Source organism: Manihot esculenta, chromosome 9 (genome assembly GCF_001659605.2).
Source record: "Manihot esculenta cultivar AM560-2 chromosome 9, M.esculenta_v8, whole genome shotgun sequence".
Classification (NCBI taxonomy): domain Eukaryota; kingdom Viridiplantae; phylum Streptophyta; class Magnoliopsida; order Malpighiales; family Euphorbiaceae; genus Manihot; species Manihot esculenta.
The window spans coordinates 32,944,103-32,961,568 of NC_035169.2; the positions used below are offsets into that span (position 1 = coordinate 32,944,103).

General features: G+C 34.1%; 1 protein-coding gene across 2 annotated transcripts in view; it reads right to left on the minus strand.

Moving 5' to 3' along the window:
• The window catches only part of LOC110622209 (calcium-transporting ATPase 10, plasma membrane-type), a 35,993-nt gene that overhangs the window by 15,121 nt on the left and 3,406 nt on the right, over positions 1 to 17,466 (minus strand). For both annotated transcript variants that reach the window (XM_043959570.1, XM_021766641.2), the window contains 24 exons: positions 16,127 to 16,216; positions 15,803 to 15,872; positions 14,164 to 14,234; positions 13,561 to 13,644; positions 13,400 to 13,477; positions 13,251 to 13,322; positions 12,463 to 12,546; positions 12,308 to 12,390; positions 12,113 to 12,221; positions 11,989 to 12,042; positions 11,442 to 11,497; positions 10,965 to 11,007; positions 10,808 to 10,891; positions 10,184 to 10,321; positions 10,013 to 10,075; positions 9,834 to 9,932; positions 8,887 to 8,997; positions 8,489 to 8,659; positions 7,944 to 8,003; positions 7,024 to 7,188; positions 6,813 to 6,929; positions 6,309 to 6,407; positions 686 to 823; positions 479 to 579 (listed from right to left, as the gene is read on the minus strand). In XM_043959570.1, coding sequence (XP_043815505.1) covers positions 479 to 579; positions 686 to 823; positions 6,309 to 6,407; positions 6,813 to 6,929; positions 7,024 to 7,188; positions 7,944 to 8,003; positions 8,489 to 8,659; positions 8,887 to 8,997; positions 9,834 to 9,932; positions 10,013 to 10,075; positions 10,184 to 10,321; positions 10,808 to 10,891; positions 10,965 to 11,007; positions 11,442 to 11,497; positions 11,989 to 12,042; positions 12,113 to 12,221; positions 12,308 to 12,390; positions 12,463 to 12,546; positions 13,251 to 13,322; positions 13,400 to 13,477; positions 13,561 to 13,644; positions 14,164 to 14,234; positions 15,803 to 15,872; positions 16,127 to 16,216 — 2,240 coding nt within the window. The remainder of the gene's footprint in view (positions 1 to 478; positions 580 to 685; positions 824 to 6,308; positions 6,408 to 6,812; positions 6,930 to 7,023; positions 7,189 to 7,943; positions 8,004 to 8,488; positions 8,660 to 8,886; positions 8,998 to 9,833; positions 9,933 to 10,012; positions 10,076 to 10,183; positions 10,322 to 10,807; positions 10,892 to 10,964; positions 11,008 to 11,441; positions 11,498 to 11,988; positions 12,043 to 12,112; positions 12,222 to 12,307; positions 12,391 to 12,462; positions 12,547 to 13,250; positions 13,323 to 13,399; positions 13,478 to 13,560; positions 13,645 to 14,163; positions 14,235 to 15,802; positions 15,873 to 16,126; positions 16,217 to 17,466) is intronic.

A 17,466-nucleotide genomic window follows, 5' to 3' on the forward strand; every position in this document is an offset into this window, starting at 1 on the left:
GGCTTCAACAATTAAAGCAAGAAGCATAAGCAAATGGTTCGTGTGATTCAACCCTCACTAGAAGCATGAACAAGCAAAGAAAACCCAGGGGAACATTTGAATTTTCAGATGGCTACTTTTCAAACCATATAAATCAAGTATGCAAGCACACTAGCCCAACCAAATGGAATGGTTATGCCCAAACTCAGAGGACAATTTTAACAGACTCTGAATCTGAAAATCAATGCTGTATCAAAATGGAGAGAGAATGGCTCTTGTTGCTAAACACTAATAGACAGAGCTCCTTTCTTTCTATCAAATTTGTGCATCCACTTTTACTTATTCCTAAACACAGTTGAATGGATCTGTTTCCTTGAACAGAATGACACTAGCTTAGCGTAAAACAACCAAATTCATTAGCCAACACTACCACGGTAACCATCAACAGAGCTTTCATTTCACTGTCCACCAAGGTGCAAACCATCATAAAATTTCTCACCTGTGGCCAACAGGGGGCTTATGCATCAGGTGATCTGTAGGTGGCTCAGTAGCCAATGCCAATGCCCCAAGAGTGTCCATAATTAGATTAACCCAGAGAAGCTGTATCAAGAGAGAGAACAATCAGATCAAATGACACGTGGAATAGAGGATAGAACTTTCTTCATTTGCCCTTTGCTTTCATGTGTGTGGGAATTGGCGGACGTACCTGTACAGTATTCAATGGGACCTCACCAGAAAAAACTGCAGCAACAATATTTATAATGATGGTTGCAACATTAACTGAAAGTTGAAACTGGATGAACTTCTGAATATTTGCATATACAGATCTACCCCATCGGACAATCTACATTGCAGAAATTAAAAGTTATTGTTATAGTATGAACATAATCTATACATAATTAGAATAGATTGTAAAATTATAGGGCTGATAACTACTAATTGATAAATGGAGGATTTTCAAGAGAATAATTTGTTACCTTAATAAGGTCTTGTCATCTGTATATAAACACTCTTGTTCAATAGAGAAAACAACAACAATTTCCTACAAATCTAGTTTGTTACATGGTATCAGAACCTTCAATTTTTTGAGATTTATTTTTAGGGTACTGTTTAAGACGTCTCGAAGTTGCACCTGGTGTTTTTTGCTGCCTCTGTCTTGCAGTTCCAGCCCTGTGACTGTTTTGTTTTGGCACCTCTTTCCTAGTGGTGCCTTGCAGTATTGTATTCTGTGGAGTTTATGACTTTGCTGGATTGGGTCTCATTCCAATCTGATTTTCGGTGTTTTAGAAATTTAAAAATGGTTATCGATAGTAAGACTATGGCTACCATAAGAGGATGGGAAAATAATAATCAAGGTGGAAATTCTGCTACTCAGTATCAGGGCCTATTAAAAAAGTCCACTTTGGTTACTACTATCATTGAGTCAAGAAAAACGTGCCTTATTTCCAATCATTGATTCTGGTGCCACGGATCATATGACAGATAATCCTCATACATTCTCTAATTTCCAATCACATAAGATACATTCTCCTGTAACCATAGCTAATGGGTTGCAATGTAATGTTGAGGGTTTTGGGATCCGTGTTAAGTTTATCCAATCTTCCCTTCAATTTAATCTCTGTGAATGAATTTAACAAAGACCTAAATTGTTGTCTCTTTCTTTCCTAATCATTGTCTTTTCCAGGATCTTATGATGAAAAAAATATTGGTAAAGGACATGTATCTGATGGTCTCTACATTTTGGATGCATAGGTGCCTCAGTGAGTTGCTTATTCTAGTGTAATCTCCTCATTTGAAGCACATTGCCGGTTAGGACATCCTTCTCTACCACTTTTGCAAAAGTTATGCCCCAGTTTCATGATGCACTTTCACTGGATTGTGAGTCATGTCATTTTGCAAAACACCATCATATCTTACTTAGTACGAAAATCAATAAACGAGCTGAATCTGCTTTTGAACTAGTTCATTAGGCATTTGAAGACCATGCCCTATTAGGTCTACAACTGGAATAAGATATTTTGTTACTTTTATTGATGATTTTTCTTGAATGATCTGGATTTATTTTATGAAGAATCGCTTTGAGTTGCTTTCTCACTTTTCTACCTTTTGTGCTGAAATTAAGAATTAGTTTAATATTTATATGCATATATTGAGGAGTAAAAATGCCAAAGAATACATGTCAGGATCATTTCAGACTTTTATGGCCCAACATAGTATTTTTCACCAATCGTCATGTATTGATACTCCTGCTCAAAGAGTGGCTGAAAGAAAGAATAGGCATCTCCTTGAAACTGCTCGAGCTCTGTTATTCCAAATGCAAGTTCCTAAGCAATTCTGAGCTGACGTTGTCTCTACCCCATGTTTTCTCATTATTCGCATACCGTCTATGGTACTTAATAGTCATACTCCATACAGCATTTTATTTCCTAATAAGTTAATCAAGCATAATTTAGCCACATTTTTATTATCTTTATTACTGTTTAAATACACATTTTTCTAGTTTAATCTATATTTTTATGATGTTTTTGCAGAAAAAAAGAAAACTGAAAACTTGGAGAAAAATTGCAGAAAAAGCTGGAAAATCGATTGGGTCGAAGCGATTTGGCCAAATCACTCGCAGGAAGCTGAAGCAGAAAACTGGGACTGACTTGCCGAAACGATCTGGACAAGCGATTACGATCTGGACAAGCGATTTGGGCAAATCAACTGCCCAAATCAAACTGACGCAGAAGAGTCCAGCAGCGCGGGAAAAAGGAAATTCAGAATTTAAAAAGTATTGGAATCCCATCCTACTTCAAACACCACAAGACCAATCCTATGATATCTCCAAAAGCCACTCCAAAGGAAGACTTTCTCCAAAAGAAGATTTATTCATGATTAAATACAAAGGCAAAGAAAGAATAAAATACTACAAAAGACCAAGACAAATTAGGATTCCAAATCCTAATTGGATCAGGACTCTTCACCTATAAAGAGGGACAGCAACCAACCAGCAAAAATAATTCACATTCACTGCAGAATTTCGGCAGTCCTCTTCCTCTACTGTTCTTCTTTCTTTTTATGTATTTTTGTCCACCATGAGTGGCTAAACATCTTCTTTTCTAGTTGAAGTTGGGAAATTTCAGTTTTGTGATGAATTGGGAAATTTAAAACTCCATTGTTAAACTTCTATTTTTCAATATTTATGCAACTAGTTCTTCATGCTATTATTGCTTTGCTATTAGAATCAATTAAGGCCTGTTGTTTTTAATTGCATAAGTAATATATTGTTAGTTTAAATAATTTAGGTCCGTAATTGCTTAGATTGTTTGAACACAAGCACACTTGGTTGCATAATCTAAACTTGACCACGCGGTTGGCAAGGTTAGAATTAGGTTTCTCTAAGTCTTAATACAGTTAATAGTTGAAAAATAAAAAACCCCAAGGACGTTCCTTGGCAACTTGTTAACTAGTGTTTGATTAGTGAACGTTTCCTAATCAAACTAAAACTAAGGAGGAATTTGGTTATGAGAAGCGGCTTCCACAACCTAAACTAATTTATTGAAATAAATAGCAGTATCAAAAAATCAATGATCAATTCTAAACAACTGAAATATATCCATACTTCAACTAGAGCCCTTCTCCTATTGATTTATTCATCTTTTTAATTATTGCTTTTTTTTACTAAGCTTTAATTCTAGTATACTATCATCTCGAACAAACCCTCCTTTTATTTTATTTTACTTTTTGCCCAAGTCATAGTTAGGAGAGTCTTTAGTGTCAAATCTCTATGGTTCGACCCTATTGCCACTATCTACAAGTTATTTTGTTGATTGATAATAGGTTTATTTTTTACGGTTTTGACAACCGCTATCATAAGTCATTGTTTCTTTTGGAACCACGAATTTTTTACAGTACTTGCTATGCTCGAGATATCAGACCTTACGTAATTAAACTTGATTCTAAAGCTTTAAAATATATCTTCTTGGGATATTTTCGCCTTCAAAAGGGATATCGGTGTTATTCTTTAGAACCCCACAGGTAATTGGTCTTAAGTGATATAGTATTTTCCGAGAAAATTCTTTGTTTTTTCCTGCAGCACAGACCTCTACCGGTGAGGGAGAGGAAGATGAGTGGCTCATCTATAGGATCACATCAGATAGTGAGGTCTTCACAAGTGTGTTTTCTCCGACACAACCTGTTGAAGGTGTTCTTAATATTCAACCATCTACTAAACCACTAGTAGTTCAAGTTTATTTTAAAAGAAGAGTAACTGATGATACATGTCCTGCACCAAAATCTTCTTCGCCATCGAATCCACCACCGATTGATCTTGATCCCCCATTAATCTTCGTAGAGGTAAACGACAATATAAGTCTATCTATTTTGTTGCTAACTTTCTCTCTTATGATCATCTGTCTCCCTCTTTTATCTCCTTAATTGTCTCTCTAGATTCCATTTCCTTACCTAAGACAGTTAAAGAGGCCCTATCTCATTTTTGGTGGCATGATGCAATGCTTGAGAAGATAAGGCTCTAGATGATAATCATACTTGGGAACTAGTTGATTTACTCCAAAGCAAGAAAGTTGTGGGCTGTAAATAAGTTTTTTCCATCAAAGTCAATCCAGATGGTTCTGTGGCGAGGCTTAAGGTCCGTCTTGTTGCTAAAGAATATGCACAAACCAGTGGAGTAGATTATTTTGATACTTTTTCTATTGTAGCCAAAATGACCTCGGTTCGCTTGTTCATTTCCTTAGCTACTTCTTAGCATTGGCCTTTACACCAGTTAGATATCAAAAATGTCTTTCTGCATAGTGATCTCTAAGAAGAAGTGTATATAAAGCAACCACCTGAGTTTGTTGCTCAAGGAGGTATGGAAAACTCTGTCATTTGAAGAAATTTTTGTATGGTTTGAAGCTGAATTCTCGTGTTTGTTTGGGCAAGTTCAGTGATGTTCAAGAATTTGGGTTAAAAAAGACCAAGTGTGCCCATTCAATTTTCTATAGGCATTCAAATGTTGGTATTATTCCCCTTGTTGTGTATGTTGATGACATTATCGTTACAGAAAATGATTATGCAGAGATCTTTTCTCTCAAATTCTTCTTACATGCGAGTTTTCATACCAAAGACTTGGGACAATTTAAGTATTTCTTAAGAGTAGAAATTTCAAGGAGTAAAAAGAGAATTCTTTTTATCTCAAAGGAAGTATGTCCTTAACTTACTTGCAGAAAATGGGAAGTTGAAAGCTAAACCTTATAGCTCACCAGTGATTCCTAATGCATGCCTCGCGAAGGATGATGGAGACTCATCTGATGATCAGAGGTACAAGAGGTTAATTGGAAAGCTAAGTTACCTTACAGCAATGACCCGGCCAGATATTGCTTTTGCAGTAACTGTTGTAAGTCAATTCATATCTACATCTATAGTGAAACATTAAGCCGCTTTAGAATAAATTCTGTGTTATCTAAAAGCGACCGCCGAACTCGGTATACTCTATAGTGATCATAGACATACTATAATTGAGTGCTTTTCAGATGCTGATTGGACAGGATCCAAAAGTGATAGAAGATCCACTATAGGCTACTGTGTATTTGTTGGAAGAAACCTGGTGTTTTGAAAAAGTAAGAAGCAAAATATAGTATCCAAATACAGTGTCGAATCAATATACAGGGCCATGCCTCAATTCACTCATGAGATTCTGTGGATAAATCATCTGTTGAAAGAAGTTAGTGTGTATGTTGCAGTATCTGCGAAACTTGGGTATGATAATGAAACTGCTCTTCACATTGCCTCCAATCCAGTATGCCATGAACGGACTAAACATATTGAAGGTGAGCCATTTTATCCATGAGAAAGTTCAAGAAAATTTAATTTTCACTGATTATGCGAAGACAGGAAAGCAACTGGATAATTTATTCACCAAGGCATTAAATGAATCTAAAATAGAGTATCTTTGCAACAAGCTAAGCATAATAAATATCTATGCTCCAACTCGAGGGGAGTGAACATAATCTTTACATAGTTAGAATAGAATGCAAAACCATAGGGCTAATTGAAACCAATCGATAGATAGAGGATTTTTAGGGAGAATGATTTGTTATCTAAACAAGTCCTTGTAATATGTATATAATCACCTGATTCAATAGAGAAAACATCAACTATTTTCTACAAATTTACTTTGTTACAGTTATTATCAAATTCACTCATTCGAAAGAATGAAATTGAACTTAGAAAAGAAAATTTTTATATTTGTTCGGGCAAATTTAGGCACAAAAATAAAAAAGGTGAAAAAAATGGAATATCAATGCATGTCTTATCAAGGCAACAATTGCAGTTTACATGTAACCAACCTTCACAATTGAAGCGAAGTTGTCATCGATGATTACAATATCAGAACTCTCTTTAGCAACTTCTGTACCTTGAACACCCATAGAAAGACCAATATCTGCCTGAATACCACAACCCCACCAAAACCCCAAAGCAAAAATTTAAAAATAAATCAAACACAAACAGCAATTTAGGATAATAGCATGTGCAATCATGAATATAAGGATATCAAACCACTATTGTGTGACTAAAGGCGTGATGGAATTTAGTGTTTCAACTTTCAAACTAAAATGTTCAAGAATATAAAAATCACAATACCATATAGGTGGAATGCATCAGAAAGTAGGTCTAAACATCTAGATGCACCTTTAGAAATTCATTCACAGATTCACACTTATCCAACCAACTTCCTCCAAACAATCATTAATTCAATTCAACAAAAGCTTTCAAACAATTATTCTGAGACTAAAATTTGTATTTCATAAAGCAATTTTCACGGTGATCATAAGACACTAAAACAGTCAAACCTGATGTAATGCAGGAGCATCATTTGTGCCATCTCCAGTTACAGCAACAACATGTCCCCTCTTTTTCAATGCTTGCACAAGTAAAAGTTTGTCGTTTGGAGAAGATCGTCCCATAACCTTTCACAACATTTCAAGTTACTTTGTTGTTTGATAGATATAATTAACGAGTGCAGAGACAATAGAAAAAGAAATGCAAATAGATTTCCCATACTAAAATGTTCTCAGCAATTGCGATTCTTTCTTCCTCTGAGTAGCCACGAAATACTCTTCCTTCATTAAGATAAGGTTCCTTAGCATGTCCTTCTGAACTTAGTATTCCACATTCCAAAGCGATTGATTTAGCTGTTTGAAGATTGTCACCAGTGACCATGCGCACCTTAGAAAAGGAGGTAAAAAATCTCACTTTTTAAATGACATCCCATTATGGATAAGTATAAGAATTCCTAACAAATTAAAGTCCTACAATACTTGATAATAACTGGAAAAATTGTAGTCTAAACAATAATAAAGATAGACAATAATCAGAAAGTTTATCCTAATCTAAATAATAATAAGGATCGATAATAATCCGAAAGTCCATCAGTTATCCATAACACATCCCCAAATGAAAAGCAAATAGTGTAGACCCACCTGTTTCATTCCAGAATTTGGGACACGGACAAAAATTAGTCAATGGATATGTTTTCTTAGTTGTTTTCCAGCCTTCAACGAGGAAAGGAAATTTTAAGGGAACAACATGGATAAATACCTATTAATCTACCAACTACTACTAATCATCCCTGGCTATCACTAATCACTAGTAGCTGCCACCTGTCACTTGTAGGAATTGTATCAGTTTTGTTCATGTAATTATTTCTCTCACTCTAAATGGAAAAATATTAAATTCTTGCAGGTTTAAACATTCATAATTTTTCAACTGGAATGTTTTCATTTACTGGCACAGAGCAAAGGCCTAAAAGGTTAGAGTAGTGCCCAAACCAGCATTCAGCATACGAAGCATCTAGGCAATCTAACTTTTTCTTTTTTAATGAAGAGCTAGGGAAAAGGATAGAAAAAGAAGTGCTAATCAGCTGAAGGATGTTCAGCTATCAAAGAATCAGGTTTTTAACATTTAAAATTTGATAAAAGTACCTTAACACCAGCATTTTGGCACAATTGTACTACTTTGTTGACACCTGGTCGACATGGGTCCTGCATCAATTTTTTGGAATAGTTTATCATGCCAACGCAAACAGATAGTTATACAATTGCAAACAGCCAAGAGAAACAAAACTGGGTTCCATCAATCAATAGAATATGAAAGATAAAATAAAATATAACTGAACATTCACAATAACATGATAAAGGACATTGCAATAAGATATATTTATATGCATAAGCAGCGAAAAAAAAAATCTAGACATTCTCTCGCTAAGGGAAAAAGTGAAGGCAAAAGGGCATGAAAGTTGACAGTGAGACGTATTCAAGTGTTTCACCCAAAATATTATAAGGTATAAACAAATTGACTTACAATATAATATTGAAAATATAAGATCACAAACAAGTCACGCATGAGATGACTTCATGACAATGAAAATCTAACACAGTGAAGTATGCATTGAAACAAAACTTGCAACAAAAGATCCTTAAATTGAAGTATTTTTGTAGTGTTTCAACTTCATTAGACCAGTTGATACCCTTATGCCAATAATAGCTAGCAAAATGAGATCATCTTCTGGTAATGCCCATTGAGTTAGCTCGTCTACATCAACTGGGACCTTATAAGTTTCATATGCTCTATATGCTAAGGCAATACAACGCAGGCTACTGGCAGCCATATTATCAACAGCTTGTTTGAAAAATAACTTCTGCAAACAAAGACCAGTATCATTAGAAGGAACATTCTGTCAAATACAGTCTTAATATTGCTAAATCTAACTAAAATATTAACAGTTTCCTCATTTCAAAAAAAAGCATGGAAAACTTTCCTGAAATAGAGAGAGATAGAGAGTAGAAATAAATTTAGAACCATATTGATTAACTTCATTGTATAAATATCCCCTGCTCTTCTGACAAGGCATCAATTTTGACAAACCTTATCTTCATCCATTGACACTATATGATCATTTGCATCAATGTACCCCGTGCATGAGGCTAAGATTATTTCAGCGGCTCCCTTCCAGTGTATATGCACTTGAGACTCTGGCTGCAAAATAAGATGCATTAGTATTACAATTAATCAGCATTCTGATAGATGTAGAAGTAGAGATATTGTATTCTGTTTATAGTTCTAGATGTCTTATTTGGGCCAAAAGGCCATACTATTTTTTACCAGAAAAAGTTAACATAGGCCTCCAGAAGGATAAATAGTTCCTCATTTGTGGAGGCTAATACTCTTACCCAGAAAATTTATGTTATTATGTCAAGGTCAAAAAAAACTATCTGTTTATCTCATTTTAGCTGAATGAGTTCCCAAAGCTATTAAATTTATTGCAAACATTTAACAATTAAAAAAAAATAGTTTAAGGGGAAAAGAAGAAAAATAAGCCATGCTTCCAGTAGAAAAGTAATTATGAACATGGTCATCAGTTGTTCCAAGTCTGCATCACAAAGGATGAAATATAACCTAGTTCTGTTCTTACATTGAAAAATTTTCATGAGAAAACATCAAGAATATACCAAGATTGTATAAATGGTCAAATATTTCATTGCCACAGATAGCAATCTAGGTTCCTTGGAGTTTATGTGCTAGACAATATATATATGTACACACACACACACACACACACACACACACACACACACGGTCACACACATGCATCAATTAATGCAACATAAGATAATATCAAGCTTATAATAACTACTTAAACTATGACAGTGCCAGATTAGAAATAAAAAATGCCATCATTTAAGTTGCTTAAAGTTCAAGAATATAAATTGTGCAAATTCTGATTATTATGTGTTGCTTCAAGGACTTTCGACTTTCCTAAAACTCTAAGAATATACTTCATGCTCATGTAGTGTAAATCAGAGTCTTATTACCAGACAAAGTGCAACACCACCCCTTTTTTTCTGTGAGTTGAATGGGAAGACGTGAATGACAGTAGATTCTGATCGAACAGCATCAAAATTCATTCCCAGCTGTCAACGGGGAATGATCAACAAATTGTACAACTAAAATTTTACCCAAGTGGCAAATAAAATGAAGCTACAAAAGAAACCTTGACTCCCCAAATCAGAATAGCCTTTTCTGTTGGTGAACCAGAAACCTCTACATCTCCACCCTGTCCATCACGTCATGATGTAACAGAATCTTTAATGATTGGATTTCTGCTTAATTATATCTTCCCATGGAAGAAAAAGTGAAGAGAAGGATGAACAGCTGAATGTACCTCAGGAACAAAAACACTGCCAGTTGTGTTCTGTGCAATGCCTTCAACAAGTAAAGTGAACAACATAGGAGGCAACTCTGATTTGCTGTCTGGAGGATCAATTTTTTGTCCACCAATATAAGTACTAACGACAGTCATCTGAAAATAAAAGAAATCTCCCAATTTGTGAAAACAAAATAAGGGAATCTTATTTCATACACATCCCTCAACCATAAATAAAGCAGAACTGACAAACTCATTTCCCATTCAAAAAGCACGCAGACTAATTTTGGTATCAGAAATATCAATGTCGACTTAAACTGATATTGTCTGGACAGCTTCAAACTGAAATGTTACAATCATATGACATTTACTACGCCTGTAAAGATAGTGAAGTAACTCAATTATAAAACAAATTTTAAAACATATATATTCTTGTGTGCTATTATGTGTTGGTACAGAAAAATCCATTATTCTCCATTTTCTGTCTTCCTATCTCATTACATTCTTATATTGCAATATCACACATGATTGCATGCATCTATAAGAATACACTGAGCATGCTGATCCATGCTCCTCCTCTTCGCCTACCTTTGCAAGAGAATGAAGATCCTAGAACCATTCAAATAATGCAAGATACTTTACCTGATTTAAGGTTAAGGTACCAGTCTTATCACTGCAAATAGTTGTTGCAGAGCCCATTGTTTCACAGGCTGAAAGCCTGCGCACCTGCATTTCAGCTTTTATGGAGCTATGCAGAAAGGTTTACAAAAGCAAGTAAGGAAAATTTTATTATACATACCAATGCCTTATCCATCATCATTTTTCTCATTGAATAGGCCAGACTGTTGCAGAGAAAACATGACATGAGTACAAGAAAAACTTAACATAAGATTATACAACCATGATGTTAACAAATGAGATTCAGAAATAATTCATCAGACAGAGAAAGGAAAATTAGAAAGTTAATCTGCTGAAGAAGAAGAAGAACATATTTTGTGGAACATTTGGCTTAGTTATTTCCTCAAGCATTTGGGGTTTAAATAAATTTTATAAAAGCCTAAATAGGAAAACATATTTAGAGGGCTAAATCCTCCTAATTAGGATGAGTAATTAATACCCAATTACAGGGATTTCTACAGATTCTTAACAGAAATCGATAATAACCAGTAGCCTTGTGTCGAGCAGGAAACCAAGCAGAAAAATGAAATGAAAGAAATTAGTGGAACAAAATGCCTATTTAAGATTTTGTGAAAAGACTTTATGTAGAGAAACTTACATTAAGGTAACAGCCAAAGGAAGTCCTTCGGGCACGGCAACTACAACAATAGTAACCTACAGTGCTACCAACATTAGTTAACTGCTGCTTTCTTATTTTCAGCTTCTTTTCAAATCAATATCAAAAAATAAATTGTTTCCAGTATCATTGATTAACTTCCATCTTATCTACAATTTGGCATTATCGCAGGAATTGCAAACAATTTGGTGAAGCACCTCACTGGAAATTCAATGAAATTTACCAGAATTATTTCTTAATGCCTGAGTTCAGATCAGAGGCAATCGAGTATAACACTCAAATCATTAATAATACAAAAATATATAAGCAGCAATTCATGATGGAAACTCACAAACAGATTAACAAAATGTTTACAATTCTGGCAATGATGATCATACTGTAGACAAAATAGAAGTTCAATGACGAAATTGGAACAAATTCTTTATAACTAAAGTGCTGACCCGAAATTTGATCAAACATTCAGTGAACAACATTGCAATTTGCACCCCCACAAATACACGAAGAGAATATTTTATTGAAAGGGACATACCACTATAGAAAGAATTTTAATGACTGCATCTACAGCATCAGCAACAATGCCAACCTACAGCATTTCCAACTTTAGTTAACCACAGAAATAGATAGAGGAAAAAGTCTGATTAAAATGCACATACAGAGTTACTTAGAATTTTAATGGCCCCATTTGCAGCATCATTAGCACTGGTCTTGCCTGGTTTAAACTGAATGCTTCCATCAGGATTTTTAGTGTGGCCAGTAAAGAATCTGTCACAAATCAAATTGACAAAGTCAAGACAAACATACATGCATATATATATAGATGGAGAAAGAGAGAGAGAGAGATTAGTTACCTGGTCAAAAGGACAACCAAGACACCAAAAGCTCCTGCAACTCCGACAATACCGATAAAAGTTGCAACCCCATTTAAGCGAACCTATCAGCATGTCATTCAGAGAAAATCATAATGCATAGTGTGCAACTAAAGACCATAACTGATGTAGCTAACCTGGATAGATGTTTCTTCACCAGTGTCTTCTGAGACAGAAGCCATGAGTAATCCCCATTCAGTATTAATCCCAACACTTGTCACCTGGGAAAATATGTTAGGGATCTAGCAAGCAAGTTGCAACCAACAACAGATTACAAGTTGTCAGGAAAGGGAGGAGGAGTTGCTTTACAATGTGTTTTCCTTAACTACAGCACATCTTGCAATGTACTGTTATACACTGGCTAGCTAGTTTCACTTCTGAAAAAGGTGGTAATGATAAACAGACTACAGAGTACCATGTAAAAGGAAGAGAAAGTGTTTCTCAGTACCACTATCAAAATGTCCATCCAAATTGGAACACTTATTAAGACAGATTTATCACAAGCTCAGGGTCCCTTCCATTCTTTCATTTTTGCCTTTTCCTCTATTAAAATACAGACCTAATATTGCTCCCATCAACAATGAGAAAACGAGAGATGCCTTTGTTTCCATTTTTGGAGGGATTAATAATTTGAATTTCAAATTCAGAAAATGACTTCATTACTTAATTTTAACATTTCAAACCTTCATCTAAGCTAGGTTATAATGTTTTACACCATCAAGAAAGCAAGGTAATAGAAATCAGGAGGTAGTCTGCACTAAATTTCCATTTTCATTCCTTTGTCTGAAACCAAATGGATTTACCGTCTCCCTTAAAAAACCAATTACATGCGCACCACTTAGATGCACTTTTTAACACAATATACAAATGCTATGCCTTGGAAAGATGAAGGGGAAAGAAAGAATGAGAAAAAAATGAACTTTACCAGCATTTTGCCCCAACCATCAGCCACTTTGCAGCCAGACAATAGAAATGGATCCCTTGAGTTCTTGTGAACCTGAAAAAATAGTTATCATAAGATAAGAGTAAAATGAGCCTATATTCTCATGCTGAAAGATAAGTCCAAAGGCCTACAATCTTGCTCTCTCCAGTCATGCTTGATTCATCAATTGCAAGAGAGTGACCACTGATCAAAATTCCATCAGCAGGTACCTAGAGATATTTGGAATTTCAATCAACTAAGCACCAAAAATGGTAGCAAATCATACCACAAAAGAGAAAACATTGGGAACTACCTGGTCACCAATGTGGAGGGGCACAACATCACCAACAACAACATCAAATATTGAAACCTCAACTCTTCTACCACCCCTTATAACCTAAACATATACCTTGAAAGATAAAAATATAAAATAAATGGATAAACATAAGCAAAGTTAACTGTAGGGTTATAAATGAACTAAGCTGAGTAGAGCTTTAAAGTCTGTCTTATTTTAAACTTGAGCTGAATATCAATAACCTCAAGCTTGGTTAGTTTCGAAAACGAGTCAAGACAAGCTATGCTTTTATTGAGTTAAGTATCAAATAGTATCCAAGCATTTTGACTCGCTACAATCCTAATGAGGTTTAGGTTAAAAATTATAAGTTTAAAACTAAATCATTTTAATTAAACAAGCATATTCTCAAGCCGATAGTGAGCTCTCGAGCCTTAATGAGCCAACCATTTGCAAGCTCAAGTTTAGTTTGTTGTTAAAGGAACCAAAAAAATTAGGCTCGAGCTTGGCTTATTTAGAAAAAAAAAATAAAGTCAAGCCGGGCTTTTATAAAGTCGAGTTTCAAATAGCTCATGAACAGCTTAGTTCATTTGCAATCCTATTAATGTCATCAAGGAAACACACCTGCAAACGTATGTTTCTCTTCTCTGCAATTATTTTTTGGAATCGAAGAGATTGTTTATAATCACTTATAGCTGAAGATGAAAATGATAAAATATGTTAAATTTTATACCATAAGCAAATCTTGTGGATGCTTAAAGTTGGAATTGCTAGAAAAGAAAGCAGCCAAAAAGCAATCACAATGAAGCAAGAGAAATTAAAACCACCAAACTAGCTTTAAAACTTGTGAGAAAAGTTGCAACGGATTAATGGAAGATTAGAGTTTGGTGCCTATGTTGACTTATTAGATAGAAAATTACTGCATGCTCTGATGACCAATTCACAAGATTCTGGCCATAGTAAATCAACTGCAATTATTCTGCAACTTTACTGTTGTAGGGCAAAAGGCAAAATGAGTTGTAGTTCAGTCACGTGATAAATTCAATAACCAATTGTAACACTAGCCCTCCAAGAAATGTATTTTTCAGCCAAAAGTATACTTTTGCAATATCACCTCAAAATAATACATAACATTTATTTAGAAATCTTACTTCCAAATATAAAATTCTTAGAAACATGACCTTTCAAGAGTCAAAAGAAGTATTTATGACCCAAATGCATTCTTAGAATCACTGTTGCATGCATGTGCAAACAAGAAAATGGTAAAAGAAATCATAATCCAAAAATACATGAGGAAGCGCAGACAAAAAATGTTACATGGCAGCAGGCATCACCCAACAAAAACTATCGCATTGAATAAACAGTACTATCTTTTGTTGTCTTTTTTAACCAGTAAGTGAATATTCATTATTAATAACAAAATAATGAGGATGACCAATACCATAAGAAAGACCATCGGGAAATTTGATCTGGCCCACCGGGACTCATTCATTCCCACCCAAATTGGGGTGATTTTTCTTATATTATTTACTTCCTTTTAATTTGTAGCCGATTTTATGAAATTGCCATACCAAGTAGAAGGATAATGCACATCCACAACAAGAACACACCAAATTATAAAACATAGTATTTATCGAACTATCATATACATATAAATGTGAAAGTAGTGAGTAATGAGGGATATCAAGACCAAGTACCCTCATCCAATTTTCACTATTAAACTGATAGTTATAAAATAGAAATGGCTAGTGTGCTACACGTCATTGCGTAAACAAAAAAAATACTAACATCACGTATACTTTAAACATAATGATATATTCTTAGACTTTTTATTTTTTTTAAAAAAAGGAAAAAAAAGGGGGGGTCAAGTTGGAAACAGCCCATGGATTGATCTATCAAGAGAAACTAAGGATAGGGTAACATCCTAAATATATCACCTAACTCAAACCAGTTAGTTTGCCGACTCTCTAGCACTAGTCCCTCCAAGTAGAGTTCTTTAAGGACATAAACATCTACAACAACGGGGACAAACTTATATGATGTGGAGGGAGACAGTTTGGCTGGTGAACCCACAACAACAGAGTAGTGGTTCTCCTTTCCATAAACCCAATATCAGGATTTCTGTGGGATTTCAAACCTCAAATTTGGGTGGAATATCAAACTTTAGCCTATGTCTTCCACCCCAAGAAGAAATATTCTTAAATTTGGGATGCATTCAATATAAGCATTAAATATTTTAAATTTTGCAAATGTATCCACATACCTGTCACAACAATGACAATAATTACTGCAAAAGCAATGCCAGCCCCATCATACCATCCTCTCTTAATACCCTACAAAATAAAATAAAAGAGCAACTAAAGTAAATAAGAATCATTATTTATTTACTCATTGACAGATTTTAGATATAGTCTTATTATGGAATTCTTTGGAGTCCTAGTAGTTAGAATAGATATAAAATTGAGAGAAATGAATTACAAACATGCTTTGGCAAGCTTAGTTTTAGACTTAGCTTGCTCATCTTCTAAACATGATGAGCAGAGCTCAGCATGATAAATGCAATTTAGCTATGCCTTGTAAAGCTCACCTCTCTACGTATGCCCAAAGCCAAAGAAATCACTGTAGCCACCATTAATATGATCAAAGTATAATCTTGGCAAGCTTCCCAAAGCAACCTCTATGAATAATAACATGAAACTAGATTTAGTTAATAACTTAGAATGAACATGACAAAGCAAAATGAACATTAAACAGTAAATTAAGGATGCACGCATTATTAATTCAATGGAACCTAAGCTCCATTTGTTTCATTAAGAATATTTTCCGACAAAATGTTTTTATATTTTCTTACATTTAGAAACTTAGGAAAATTAGTTTACGAAGCATTGTTTTTTTCAAATTTCACCACCTATAAAGAAACCAAAATATGTACTCATTAGGCCACTAACCGCCACCTGCCCTCTTTGGCCATTGCCAAACATCAGCAACCGTTACAATTACCAATCATTAATGCAATTTTTTTCTCATATTCAACAATAAATAGAAAACATGATTTTTTTTTTCCACTGAATCCCAATATGAATCGATTTTCAATATTATAACCAAAAAACAAAAAAATAAGTCATTTTCTTAGAAATGTACTCCTCAAAAAAGTTTTTCTACAAAACAAATGTAGCTCTAATGACAAACCAAATCTATATTATTCAGAGTAGTTTAATTTATTTTATTGTAAGGTTATTCAATGAGCATTGCATATTGGCCCAAACTTAAATTATATCTTCCAATTTAGCTAAAAAAAGTAGTTCACGAAAATAAAATCATAAAACACATAAACTTAATGTTGAATTTTCTATCTGATTTTGTTGATCTAACAATTAAAATTAATTAAAGAAAAATAATTTCAAAAAATATCAAAATAATCATAATTCACATAGGTATAGGGAAGGCCATTATTAGAACTAGAACTTAACTTTTAATTATCATCCATCCAAGTGTTATTTTTTTCCTTCAAGTGTTATTTTTTTCCTTCTAACACAGAAATTTGAAAATAATAATAATAAATAAATAAAAGCTATCTCAACAAGGCCTAATTAATTTGCCTAATTCTTTTATTTTTGAAATTGACACTGTAACATTTTGAAAAATAAAAATGAGAAGAATGATCCAAAAATATGTCATATGTAATTGTAGCTTTCAAATAACAATGGACAAAGATGTAATTACTAATTAATATACAAATTTTGTCCAATTTTTTCAAGTCAACCAAAAACAAATAAATCAACAAAAGGACTTAGCAGCACCAACTAGAAAATACTAGGATTTAATAGAAAAAGATCTCACCAAGAGGGCTTAACAGCAAAAGTGTTCAAAATTAATGGGTATAAGCATTGGCAATTCCAACTTTACACACTAATTATGAACAGAAGT